The sequence below is a fragment of the Erpetoichthys calabaricus genome, chromosome 8 (genome assembly GCF_900747795.2).
Source record: "Erpetoichthys calabaricus chromosome 8, fErpCal1.3, whole genome shotgun sequence".
Classification (NCBI taxonomy): domain Eukaryota; kingdom Metazoa; phylum Chordata; class Cladistia; order Polypteriformes; family Polypteridae; genus Erpetoichthys; species Erpetoichthys calabaricus.
Window position 1 is genome coordinate 122585114 of NC_041401.2, and position 14264 is coordinate 122599377.

A 14264-nucleotide genomic window follows, 5' to 3' on the forward strand; every position below is an offset into this window, starting at 1 on the left:
TAGTAGGGGCTGATTCCTAAATAGCATGGAATAAAAAAAGACTGGTATTGATGCAAATCAGCACTGAAGAGTAAATTATCCGCAATTACCACCAATACTGGGCAGTTCTGCCCACCCTGAGCAACAAGATCTGGTTAACAAGCAGAAAATAAGATTGAAATGGTGCATAAAGAGTTGAAAATGAATTTCAATGCTGCATTTGTCCCCAATTACCCCCTCGTTCACACGTATTTTATTGGAAGCCATTTTTTTCCTTATATTTTCAAAGCAGATTGGAGACATTCTGGTATTACTCTCTTTTTTTTTTCTTGAGAAGAAAGAATTAAGGATTTGATTACAAAAAAGAGATTTTCTCTTGTAGTGGAGAGTTGGGGGATAACACAGCGTGTTTGATTGTTAATCGGAGTGGAGGGGCTTTAGCGCTAATGCTGCTCCTGCAGACCGTGCATAAATATTGACATCACAGCTACATTTTTATTTTACTAACATTGTGCCGAGCTCTGTTCTGCAAAAGCAAACGGATACCCCTCAGACTCAAATGGTGTCGACCCACTCCTGCAGGGCTCTTAAGTTGTTTGACCTCCCTGAACCGTATTTTTCAGATTCTTTTCTCTGCTGTCCGTTTCTGGAGAACATGAGCAATGCGGCCAGCTGGAAATAGAACTGCAGGGTGGACAACCCAAGTACTCAGTTTTGCTTTTAGACAAGTGTTGTGCCTCCAGAGGGAAATTTATCTTCTGAAGAAGTGCCTGGTACTTCTCCACCAGAATCTGCAGGGTGCTAAATAACATGACACCCGCAGAACATGTGGCTTTCTCATCAGTTCCTGGTTGCTGATAAAACTAATGACATTTGTGACAGGAGTATGAGAATTCATTTCAGATCCATGAGCCCTGCACAAAGACACACAATACGTACAAATGCACAGCAGCACAAGCAGAAGTAGCTTGGTTGCACTACCATGAGTGTACAGTAAGAGAAAGAAATTTATGTTACAGGACAACACCACCTCAGGCTGAAGTTCATAAGGTGGTCTTCTGTTTGGTTGAAAGCCTTAAATAGCACATTTGAGCACAAGTCTTCTGTTTCCTTCTGAAGAGCTGGCACAATTACTTGCAACTGTTTTCCCATTCAAAGAGCTGGCTCATTTCAGACAAACATGCTTTTGCACAGAAAGCACATGGCTGTGAATTGTTGGCAAAGCAGCATGCGCTTTTCTTTTTTTTTTTCTATCGGATCCACGAACATTTACAATGAATGCAATATGATAGTGTGGGCTCTTCTCACTAATTCACATGATTTCCAGCAAACTATAATGGAATGAAATAAATACAAGAAGAGGCTCTGCTTCAGACACCCTGCTTCTGTTTAGGAATGTGGACAATGCCTTGATTAATAAATGTTAAACTTTATAAAGCATTTTGTATGGTAAAGGCAATCTTGGACCAGTTTCCATGATAAGCAAGACATGTCTTGGAAAAGCCACCTTTATTGCAGTTTCTTCCCATTGTCCATAGAAATGCAGTCAGGAAGACTGAGTGATATACATTAACCCAGCAAGTGTTTGTGTCTTCCATGTGAGGTTCTGCCTTGTGCCAGTGTGTTACTGAGAAAGGCTTCTTCTTTACTTTGACTCTGAGTGAGATTAGCCAGAAAATGAGAGGATGGACAGTTAGATGATACAAATAGATGCTATAACTAACATAGTCACAGTCTAACACCTTAGCCACCAGGCCATGCAGACTATAGACCTCCAGTGTCTTCACCTTCACCATGTAAACATTTGCATGATCCTGTCATGAGTGTCAGCTCTAATTAGTCCGGGATAATAACAAACTGTCCACTGGGCAAGTAAAACATCTGTCTGTGGCCTCCCACTCTGCTCTGTGAATTTCTGCTTCAGTACGACTTCTTGTTAACACAGATGAAAGTGAGATTTCCTGTATTCAGTATGAGTGGCTGTGTGCCAGAGGAACAGACAGGTTGGATTGGAATCGTCAACAGGTGTTAGTATCAGGGAGGGAAGAATATCCACTGGTTTCCCAGCACCCCCTCAGCCCACCCTTGCCAAGTACTATCTCAGCAAGCCCCTCAGAGGGATGGAAAAGAATTCTGTGTGTGTAGGTCAGCCGACTGCTTCCAGCAGCTGTCTGGGAAGACCTTCTAGAACTTGGATCAAGGAGATGGGGTGGCACACCAGTGATGAGAGGAGCTGTCTGTCTGAAATGAATATTGTGATCAGTTTGTGAAAATACAAGTTTGCTACCTTTCCTTGGTGGGTTCCAATCTTGCCTGTGTAATGTTTGATCACCATAACATGGGAGCAATATTACACCATATGGGACCAGAATAGAATCTCGCTTTTGAAGAGAGTGAAAAAACAGAAAGAAATTTATGTCAAAGTCAGAGCCCACTGAGAATCAAAGTAGTGTTAAGTGCAGATACATATGTTATTGGTTTCAGCAAATATTTTAAGAACAGAGAAGACCAAGCTGGTCTTGAATAATAAGAAATATAGACTACAACATCAAAATAGATTTTAAGTAAAATGTGCATATTAAATAGGACTGGACTTCTGAATGATGTGCGGTCAGGGATACATGTGGATGCATTGAGCTGGAGAAGCTTTCAGATGTTGACTGGTGTTCTTGAGAACTAGAGGACACTGGGTCTAGTTTGAAATCAGAAGCAAACGGAGTCACCCAGATAGGGACAGCATTAAGATGGCTGCACAGTGATTTTGACCAATACGTTTCAAGAGTAAGATCCTCGGGAATGCAATGATACTGAGGCACTGGGTAAGCAGATTGATGGGTTGCCATCCAAAAGGGTACACTGAGACAGCCAAAGAAACACACCAGAACTGACTTGTGCAGAAAGTTGTCTGGCCAGATGTGGCATACAGGTGGACCTAGACTAGCACTAGCAATGGTCATACCATGATGTGGACTAATACTCTGAAGGTCTATGGTGCAATGGTATGGGCTGAGAAGCAGACTCATTCGTTCGGGGAACTGGGGTGGACTGTGAAGCAGAGTTGACACATGTGGGTATACTAGACAAATGAGAGATGCACAAGGAGACAGGCAAACAGATTCTTTCCTGGAATGGAGTGTCTCTGGCTCATTTTTGATGTTGGGGAGGCTGTGTATAACGCTGAGGTTTCAGCACAAGGGGATCAGAGAGAGAGAGAGAGAGAGCCGCTCTCAGCATCCTCTCTTTGATCCATATCCCCAGGCCTGCTCGACGGTAGAGCGCGCGCAAAATGAGTTCTCCAAAGTGAATCCCGACAACTGTCTGCCAGAGATAAGGGAGGGGGTCTGTAGCCGCACTCTGGAGTTCGATTAACAAGGAAGCACTTTAAACTGGATGAATTACATTTAAGAAGCCCACACAGGCGTTGCCAAAAAAGAAAATAAGAAAAAAAAAATCTAGTTTTGGCTCAGCGCTTCCTGTTTGCATTTTATGAGACATTGTATACCTGAATATCAATGAGCAGGGGGTCGCATACTCTCTCACGTTATTAAAACTTCTGTCTTAAGCCCTTCACTGGGCACGATGTCAGCTGGCAGGCTCCGAGGGTGCACGCAGACGTGCAAAAACAAATTGTCGATACTTGTTAATGAAAAGTAGACTTAAATACAGATACTTTCGCAATTTGGCAAGCAGAAGAAAAAAAAGCTTAAGAAGATTTAGCAAAAATACTGTATGGAAGCTGGCAGAAAGGCGAGGGAATTATATCATAACCACTGGCGAATATTTTTAGAATAAATTTGCTTGGCTTATTTTGTAAGTTATTTTCAGAAAAAAAAAAAAAACACACACAACGTGCACTTACTGATGTTGGACACTGGTGCTGCTGCAAGGCAATAGGAGCAGTTGGGCAATAAATGGATCTGGGACAGGCAGGGGCTTGTGACACATGTAACCACATTGCACACACGCTTGTGTCATAAGAACGATCCCAGCCAGAGGCAGTTGTGTATCACTCCACTTCTGGAATCCTTTGTCTTGTCCTTCATGGCATGGTGACTGGAGAGCTCTGGCCAGCGGTGACTATTCACTGAAATAAAGATACGTAAGCATTTAAACACGAGCAAAGGCTCTAACCCACTGGCCACAGAATCAAACTGAAAAAAAAAAATGGGAGCTGCATGTCTTGACAGACACCTTGGCCATGTTCAAATGAATACGTTGGCAGGATCCTCTTTCTATTATCTTTTCAAAAAGTTTTTTTTTTTTTTTTTCCCTTGGCTGTTGCAAACTATAGCACTGGACTCCTTCTCCCAAGAGAGGAAACATTATTCCCGCCTCTCAGATGAAAGGCTGGAACGGACAATAAAATGCTATTTAAATGCAAGGGTGTTTGTGTGCTGGTGAGAGATATTTCCTGCAGAAAGTGAGCTGTTGCATCCTGATAAATAGTAAATATAAGGGAATGCGATTTACATTTATCTTGGAGAGGCAGCCAATATAAATTTCACTAAATCCTAGAAGATGAGGATTTAAGTAGAGACCGGCTAAGACCAATTTCAACACTGTGGGTCCCACGCAATAGAAATGCCTATTAGATTGAAAATTGTATTCACTTAATAAGGAGTCCAGGCAGAGCGCTGACACCATCTCCGACACAAATGTTTTCAACTTCTGCTACAAAACTTTGTCTTTTTTTCCTATTATGAGATGATTGGAGAATGGCTCTGGCCGCAATGAGATTTGCTTTATCATCACATTTGCCAGCGCTGTGGCTTTTGTGTCTCACTTCCAGCCTTGCTGTAGCACAGGTCCCCAGGATCGCAGCAGAATAAAGGTTAAGGTGAAGCTATTCTTCATGGCCAAGGTGCTGTTGTTTACCATCACCAAGGGACTTCTTCAAATGGCTGAAATATCAATGAGCATACTCTTGCTGAGATATTTTCCCCTAAAAATATGGAAGCCCCATTCCAAAAAGATTAACGGTAACACATCTGTTTTGTACTTTGCAACCTGCTGAAATTTTCTAAGGTATGCCAGTGGCACTTTTGTGTGACATCAGGGTGGCCGACTGTATGGGACATTATGCTTGAATCATCTAGTGATGATTTACATCGTGTTCTTTTTAAAGCGCCTTACGATTTCACACATAGCAAAAAGCTTTACAAAATACAAATATTGGCTTACGGGCAAGCACAGCAACAGAGAGGTGAGCAGTATCTGTGTTAGGTGTCTGTCTCACTTGTTTAACGTACGTTCCAAAGATGACTGTGTTTGGTTAATTGGCGATTCTAAACTGGCGTATTATTTGAGGGTTTGCAGAGTTGGTTCTTGCCTTGTGCTAATTGCTATGAGGATTCACTTCATCTCCCTGTGAATCTATAACAGGTAAAGGTAAAAATGGATGACTAGATTAGACCACCTCTGCTTTACAGCTCCAAGTCTGATTCCTAGCCTAGTCACTGTCTGCGTGAAATCTCTCCATGCATGTTTTGTTTTCTTCCCCAGATACTCCAGCTTCCTCCGAGACCCCATGTTATGTGAACACAGAGCTGTAAACTCACCTGGTCTGAGGAGGACTCCTACTGACTTTTCAATCAGAAAATGAGTATACATGTTTGAGTATATGTACCCTGTAGTGGACTTGCGTTGTGTCCAGCATTAATTCCTACTTTGTTCCCAACACAATTTTGGACTGCTTTGTTTTCTTTTCCATCCATCCATCCATTACCCAACCCGCTATATCCCAACACAGGGTCACAGTGTTCTGCTGGAGCCAATCCCAGCCAACACAGGACACATGGCAGGAACAAATCCCGGGCAGGGCGCCAGCCCACCGCAGGGCACACACACTCTAGGCACAATTTAGGATCGCCAATGCACCTAACCTGCATGTGTTTGGACTGTGGGAGGAAACCGGAGCGCCCGGAGAAAACCCACGCAGACATGGGGAGAACATGCAAACTTCACGCAGGGAGGACCCGGGAAGTGAACCCAGGTCTCCTTACTGCGAGGCAGCAGCGCTATCACTGCTCCACCGCACCACCCTTGTTTTCTTTTAGTTGGACAATTCAAACTTAGAAAATTTATGGGGGATCTCCTCTGTCTCTGCGTTGAATAATCCTGTGAATAGATTCCATCCTATGGGGTTGAAAAGTAGTTTAGTCGGTGTGCCCAGGAATGTGTACACTAAACCATGAGTGCTGGAGGTCTCCATGTGTTCCCTATTAGTTCCAGATGCCACTGTGACAGGTGCGAGCCAATGATTAATCTTTAGCTGTACAAGGAGATGGGAGATCACACCCTTGATTTCACTGCTACCCTAGGCCATTTCGTTTGGACCAAGATCAGATCATGCTGATGATACCTAAGTGATTTCTGAGTGTAATATGGTAGGACAAAGTGAAGTTGACGACCTTTCCCACCTCTGTTTTTTTTTTGCTAATTTGTTTGATGAGAAAATTCGGAACAGGACATAGCAGAAGTATAATGAGTGTGTGGGTATTGTCGCAGCTAGGCTATTGTTTTTTCTAAACTAGCAGCTCGTGCTGAGTGCTCTTACTTAAAAAAAAAATTATATCCTGGTTTGGTAAAAGCTAATAGAGACCCCTGCCTTCCAACCTCCCCAGCTAAAGAGAACTTTTACAACCCCTGTGGCCTCCGTCCACCTCACAAATGTGCATTCAGCATCATTCCTCTCTGAGGCTCATGAGGCTTCTTTCCAATAAAATATTAATATAGGAGCTGCTTGTGTCCCCAGCTGCCGAGTGTGTTGCCGGGCCTGAGTGCTGCATCTCCAGCTGAGAGCTATTTCACTATTTATTTACATGTAATTATCGCTATGAGGTGCAGATATTAACACTGTCAAGAACAATTTGACCTGACATTTTTCACTTGGCCTGTTCCCTGCTGTTATACGCAAACAAACTGAATCCCCCCCTCACCAATACCCATCCACCTTGTGGTTTTCTCATTGCCCCCGTGGAGGCAACGCTCAGTTTGCAAAATGTATGCCTCAGAAATAACCTGAGCAAGAGACCAGACTTGTGCTGTGGTGGTGTGGTGAGGAGGGTGCATAGGTGTTGTGGGGTTGCAGTTTATTCTCCACTAAGTGATGTATTACCGCAGAGAAATGAGCAAAGCGCACTGGGCGCGCTCTCCAATTGCATCCCCATCAAGGACATTAACCTCTGGTTAAGGGGCCACTCCAGAAAAGGTGGCAGATATCAGGGATGGAATTGCAGATTCCTGTTGAGCATGCAGAAGGGGCGGTAACGACAAGACTGAGAGCTGGCCACTTGCCTGCCACTTTCACCTTCAAATGATTTCAAAGATTGAGCGAAATAACAAAAAAAAAAAAAAAACAAGACCACGTACAGTCAGATTATCTTATTTCTTTTACGTGGATACTGCAAATTAACATGAACAAGAGGGCAGTACTTGCAGGATGGTGTGGGCAGTACCTCTAAGAAAGAGCAGATACAGATGATGGACCACTTTACCAGACTCATCATAAGGTGTAGTTTCCTGTGCAGAAACTCCCCAGCTAGGGGCATGAAAGTGGTGTAACCAAGAAAAAGGGAGAGTCTGTGTTTCATCATAGACTCCAGGGTATAGAATGGGATGCAAACATAGCTTTGAACGTGGCCAGGCAGCAACAACCAACACCAAGGGTTAATGGACTGCATGCAAAATATTTGAATCAGCTAACACTCTCTGAGAAGTGACAGCTTGTTTTGTCATCTGCTAATCGCTCTCATCTGTACCCAGCTTGTCAAAGCCCAGATTCTGTCATCACCAATCTGCCACCTAATTGGAGACAATTAACTGTCCGCCACCCTCTTCATCCCTCCCTCCCACCCTTGGTCTCCCTGGGCTTTATGATGGACCAGCCGCTGGCGGGCATCACTTTTCACTTTCGATTAACGTGCTACAGCCAATTAGTCGCGTGACATGCAGCTCAGATAGGAAATCATTGCGGTCATCTGCTCCCTGCCAATCAGAGCCCTGAGCAGGGGTGTGCAGCGCCAGAAGAGATTCCTTAATTACACATTGCTGCTTCCGGCGTGACAAAACATGCTAATTAAATTTATGCAATCATCATTATCAGTTTAAATAGTCATTTTGTTTTTCAAATGAGCACCCCAGTTGTCTCCTAGCCCATCCTATGTGGCAAGCGGTTCTGCTTACTGTTAAGAAATGGACTTAGAGGCTCTTATTCTGAAAAGTGACACCGCTTATCACTTGGGGACCTGCTTAAGAAATTCAGGTAGAACTAAATCTGCCGAGACTTATCAGACTAACAAATGTCTAAAAATTAAAAGCAAGAGACCACCTCATAGGCACCTCCTCCAAACATCCTCAAGTTTTTTATAGTTGTCCTGTAGATGTCATTGCAATAATACGATAAAAAGTTTGCATGAAGACATTACAAGGAAAATATTCAGCAAGTCCAGAACAACTAGCCACCCTGTCCGTATTCTGAATAGGATCCAGTCTCACCTTTCTTCTCATGTGGACATGGCTGTTGTTGCCTTACAGCAGAAGGTTCCTAATTCAAATGTCACCTGAGGGACCTCTGTGTGCATTTTCCTTTTTTTTCTTGGACTATGATATCTTCCCACAATCACCACACAAAATGTCACATTGAACGGAAAGTCTACACTGACCTGGTGTGCGTAAGACTGCCCTGTGATGGACTGCATACTGACTATAGTGGTTATTTGCTTGTGCCCTTTGCTGATTGAATAGGCTCTGGCTGTAATGAAAAAGCAGGTTAATGCATGACTGGATTTCTGCTCCCACTATTGTTTTATTTTTTTCTGCCTTGTATCTGATGCTCCTCTTTCGCCTCACTATCGATTATCCATTTTCCGAAAGAGACAAACTTTGAATATCTTATCTTATTCTTAAACTTCACAAATGGAAAGAGATCTCTACAAGTTTTTCTCTGCTTTCTCTTTCTAAGTTGTAAAGATTCCATTTATGGAATGTTTTCTTGAATGACGATTGCCCCCAAAAGAAATGGCCCTCAATTTCTTCAGATTTAGACTGAATATGGCCCAAAAATTGTTCTAGAAGTTTTACAGAATATTCTCAGACGTCAGACCTTCCATCTTATTCATTCTCTAAACTCAATTGGCATCCCTGTGTCACAGGCAGTAAAGTCCATCTCTAATGCACTGGCACATGGCAGAAACCACTTCTGTGTGAGATATCAAGGACTTGCTAGGCACACTCACAGGCACGCCATTATTCTATCAAATATTTGTAAGTATTATTTTTGAGATAACTGGAATCTTTAAACCCCTTTAAGCTAAATGATAACCCCTTTTTTCTTGTCATTCTATTTGAATTGATGTCATCAACTAAACACACTACTTCAAGTTACATATAGAAGTTAACATCACTAGCTCTGTTTACTGGAATAAGCTCAAGCCTAGCAGTTAATTTGCTCTTTCAATGGCCACCCATCCTTACACTGTCCACTTACAGACAGAGACATGTCCTCACCTAAGACTGTATTAATCAGCTCCACTCTCTTAGTTTCAAGGCCCAAGATGGATGACTTACATTTCCTCATATGAGATTTCTCACTCATAAGTCAATAGAAACTTAGCTACCGCAAGCTCTGGCTCGTTGGAGAGAGTTTCCCAGGCCGCCAGAGTACTTTCTTTTGCATACCCCTCACTGGCCCAACAATGTTAATTTTCTCACCCTCTAGGATACCATAACCTACTATACTTTTAAATTTTAACATGTAACACAGCCAAGACAATTCTTTGTGTGAAATTTGTTCACCAACAAGAGCAGAAGTAGCCTGGCCATCAAAATTAGCAGGCTGCATCTCTGGTCAAATCCGGTCTGCCGGCCTCCCTTCATGCTTCTTAGTCAATTAAACCCTTTTTTAGCCCGATGACCTTTTCTAACTTGAAGGTAGCTCTTAGGGGCATTTAATTTCACTTAAATAAAAGGGTGTCTGTAACAGAGTGCTTAAGCCAGTCCTTAACAGATTAAGGTTTGCAGAGTTCGGAACGGCTCCTATCAGTGCACTGTGCAGGCGGACTCACCCTCAGGCCTGTGCCATCCAGCAGGACTCTTTGTAGTACCAAAAGCTGCTCACTCGGCTGCTTTACAGAAGACAACAAAACCAAAGGAGGAGGAGGAGGAGGAGGCCAAGACAGATCTTAAACAATCTTGTTTGGAAGCAGTGCAGCAGGCTCTGGCAGACTCCCAGCACTCTCATTACTTGTGTCCGCAGGGGGTTATGGTAGCAGGGATGCACTCGGCACGCTTGACTGCAGTTTCACTCCAGACAAGATAGAAATACTTTTTTCCTGTTTGCTACCAAGCTGTCAACAACCAAGCTTTAATGGTAGCAGGCTTCATCTATGCCTTCTGTGATCATCAGAATTTCAGCTCTGGCCAAACTGGTCAAAAGGACTTCTGGGCTTTGCTGTCCCTAGTGAAATGTAGTCCTCATGTCTAACAAAGATAGAGTGAGAGGAATTAAAGTTCATCTTTTGTTGCAAGTGTCCTGTGTGCCGGTGTGTTCATGTTTGTAAGCTAGTACCCACAGTGTAGAGAGCTGCACATTAAAACATTAGATCAATTAGATCTAGACGAGAGCAGGCCATTCAGCCCAACAAAGTTGGCTAGTCCTTACTTCTCACTTACTTCTTCTAAAACAACAAGTCTAGTTTTGACTGTCTACCACACTTTTTGCTTATTAGCTTATTCCATGTGTCTATGGTTCTCTCCAGTTAGCTCCAGATGGTTTACCATCCTGCCCATGCTAGACTACTACCTTGTGCGGAATGCTTCTAGGATAAACTATGGATTCTTTGTGATCATGGAATGGAAAAAGTGAGTTGACTGAGTGGACATCTCCTTACTGATCTTCTGGACTGATGAATGATTGGAAATATGTACACTTAGCAGCCGTCTCTACTTCTATGTGTCTGGTGGCAGCAATTAAGCAGCCCTACATATGCACCTCACTTTTTACATGCTGCCTCCTCTTTGTGCTTAGAATTTGTTTCTCTTTAGTCAAAGTATATAATTCTAATTTAGTTAAACTTTAGCTCAGAAGTTTTCCTTTCTTTAGCAAATGCCTCTTTAACATAAGAATTTGTTTCATGCAACATTTAAGCCACCAGAAAAATATGTAATTTGACAGTGAAGGAAATGAAGATCTTATAAAAGGCAGTGTCTTTGTGTCATGAATGCTCTATTTATTTATCTGAAAGGATGCACATTGTATCTTTTTACAGTTTTACATTTACATAGCTCCGGGGTGGACGGCTCAGAAGTTGAGAGAATTAATTACTTTTTTGACTATTATTTATAAAGTAATCTATCTCTTTGGGAGAAGGGGGGATAGCCTCGGGCTCTGTCCTTTAAACTGGGCCCTGGCTGCATTATCTACACAGACACTGTGCTCTCAAGCCAACTACAAACAAGGCACGGGAGAAACTGTTACGTTAAGTGCTATCGACTAATGCTGCTAGTGGCTGTTTGTGTTGTCAGACCTCAGACGTGGTAGGACAGCCCGGGGTTCTGCATCATTTGGCTTGAGTGACAGCTCTCGGTATCTCCATCTAACACCCACATCTGATAAACCACTGCAGATGCGCTGATGTTATTGATTTCTCTTTAGCACAAGGAAATAGATTATAAAAGCAAGTGCTGAGACCTCAACACTCCTCTCAGTGTAATGAAGGTGAAAAAGTTTGCCCAGAGTTTCTTTTGCTGCGGCTTATGATTTAGAAGTAAAGACACTGGAATTATTTTAAAATATGGACAAGGTGCTTATAGTCTGCTAAAGCAACAACTGAGCGATTTGGAAATTTGGTATGCAGATGAGTTGGGGGTGGGACTCACGTTCTTGGTCCAAAATCATTGGCTGACCTGCTCATATGGGTGTTGGCCAACACAACATACACCCACAAACTGCATGCTGGGTGTGAGCACATGCTATTGGGTGCTGGCCCACAAAGTATAATACGTACTTACAGCAGCACATTGTATGTGAAGTTCCAGTGACCACGTGCTTTAATGCTCATACCAGTAAGGACATCTGCTGCTGCTGATCATCATATACTGTTCTTGCACTGCAGCTGGGGGGTCCTATTCTACATCTGTCCACCATATGTGCTGTCAAGTCTTGAGATACTGTAAAGCCTCTCATATCTATCCTGTTGTCGATCAAACACTATCAATGTACTCTTTCTGTTGTCAGATGTCCACAGTCAGGTGACCAAAATATTTCTCTTTGTCACATTTTATCCAAATTCAGGCAGATGTGCAGTCTGGTGTACAGAAAGCAAGGTCAGTGCTGTGAAATTTACAGGAAATAAATAGAAAAGTGGTGCACATCTATTCTGCCAGAGCCTCAAAGACTTGAGAGGCTTTCCATCTGCAATTTTAATCGATGTCAGAAAGGTTATAGTGAATCTGAAGATTTAAATTATTCACCTTTCAGTGCCAAGACGGGCATCTCAATAGGAGCCATTTTGTGTCATTCTCTGACAATCACCTGTTTAAACTGGAGGGGAGAGCTGAGCAAAACCTTGAAATGCCACCGGCTATGACAGTGTCACTTCTCCCCTTCGGGGCCTGGAGCTCTGATTCTGTTGTACCAGCACTTTTTAATGTAGCACAACCGCATTTAGAACTCAGAAGTGATATCAGCAGAAGGTCAGGGTTTAAAGGGAAATGGCTGTCCCATTGTACATGAGTATGTGTGAACCTGGCACTCCATTTGGCTGCTGGTGGCTGCCTGATGTACCCTGGTTCCCTAACAGATCTGTAAGTAGAAGAACACAAAAATAAAATGATAAATGAAGAGACCTTAAAAATGATCCATTCGTTAAAAAATGCCACCAATCCAGTTGTACAAATGAGTGTGACAAGATACAGAGCAAAATGTGGCTTTATGTAAAATATAATCCAGTAGAATCTGCTGGAACCATTAGTATGCACAAGCCGTAGGCTGCCCTTGCAGCTGACAACGAGAGATTATGTGTTCTCCAGGCATGCACCCTCAAATCGGCCCAGGGCCACAAGCGCTCTGGCATGTTTGCCTTTTTGTGTTGCTTATCACTGTGTCTCCGCTGGGCACACCAGGTCTGCCAGGCTAGTAAATGTTCGTTTCTGACGCCTTACCCTTTTGACCTCTTCAGGTGATGAGCATCCTCAGTAACCCCAGTGCAGTGGCACCCCAGCCTCAACACGACTTCTCCATCTCTCCACTTCATGGCAGCTTGGATTCCTCAAACAGCATCTCAGCCAGCTGCAGCCAACGCTCGGACACCATTAAGGGTGTGGACAGCCTACCAACATCGCAGTCCTACTGTCCGCCAACTTACAGCACTACTGGCTACAGCGTGGACCCAGTGACTGCAGGATACCAGTACAGTCAGTATGGGCAGAGTAAGTAGAACATCATTGTTAATTCAGTCTGTCAGGCAATTGTTTTTACTTATGCACCACTAATGGTGTGCTGTGACTTGTAGCTTTCAGCAACTAGACTTACTCATCCCCTGTGCTAATTATACATAAAGTCCATCACTGTCTTATCAGGGTAAGCATAATAAAAACAAGTAATGGGGCTTCTGAGCTTGAAGTTCTTTCGCTTCAAGCCTGTCCTCCTTTGTGGCCACTGAGAAGGTATCTAATGAGATGTTGTGTAATTAGCCTGCATCTCCACACATGAAGGACCACTTGCTCAACTACACCCTCTGAAGGACCTGCACACCATTCAGCGCCGCACAGTGGCAGGAAGTTATAGTAGCCCCTCGAGAAGCTGCAGGGTCGCTTTAGCTTTCCTTACACTTGAAGGTGAATTGGATTTTAAAATGAAAAATTATGTGCAGCATCATGCGTGTAGCTTCCCACTCGCACCTCCTTTCTTCCAAGAGGAAAGCTATTAAAGCTTATCTTGCAAATCCTGCCTGATCGCCAAGAAGGGATTTGTTCGAGTGCGTTGCCGAGGTGCATGCTCACTCATTCCTTTCTGATTAGCTCCTTGTCTCCACAACAGCTTCCCAACTTATTTAGTCTTTTGTGCTGCAACTTTTCAAGAGGTTAAATGGCAGCTTCAGTCCAGTGATATGTAATAATATATAATAATATTATTGTTGTGGGTCAGAGTCCTCAAAGCCTCAAAGGGTTAAAGGTGCTTCCTCTGTCTCTGGCAAATGCCTTTTCCTGCAGCCATGCCCTTGAATTGTCCTCTCTGACCTCTGCTCTCTTTCGCCTCGGCTTCTCCACAATCAAATGCTCTAATG

The 14264-nt window shown here is 43.2% G+C and overlaps 1 protein-coding gene across 1 annotated transcript in view; it reads left to right on the forward strand.

The window, feature by feature from the left end:
• The window catches only part of pax7a (paired box 7a), an 84748-nt gene that overhangs the window by 54990 nt on the left and 15494 nt on the right, over nucleotides 1-14264 (forward strand). Inside the window, 1 exon segment of the mRNA XM_051930401.1 lies at nucleotides 13158-13407. Coding sequence (XP_051786361.1) covers nucleotides 13158-13407 — 250 coding nt within the window.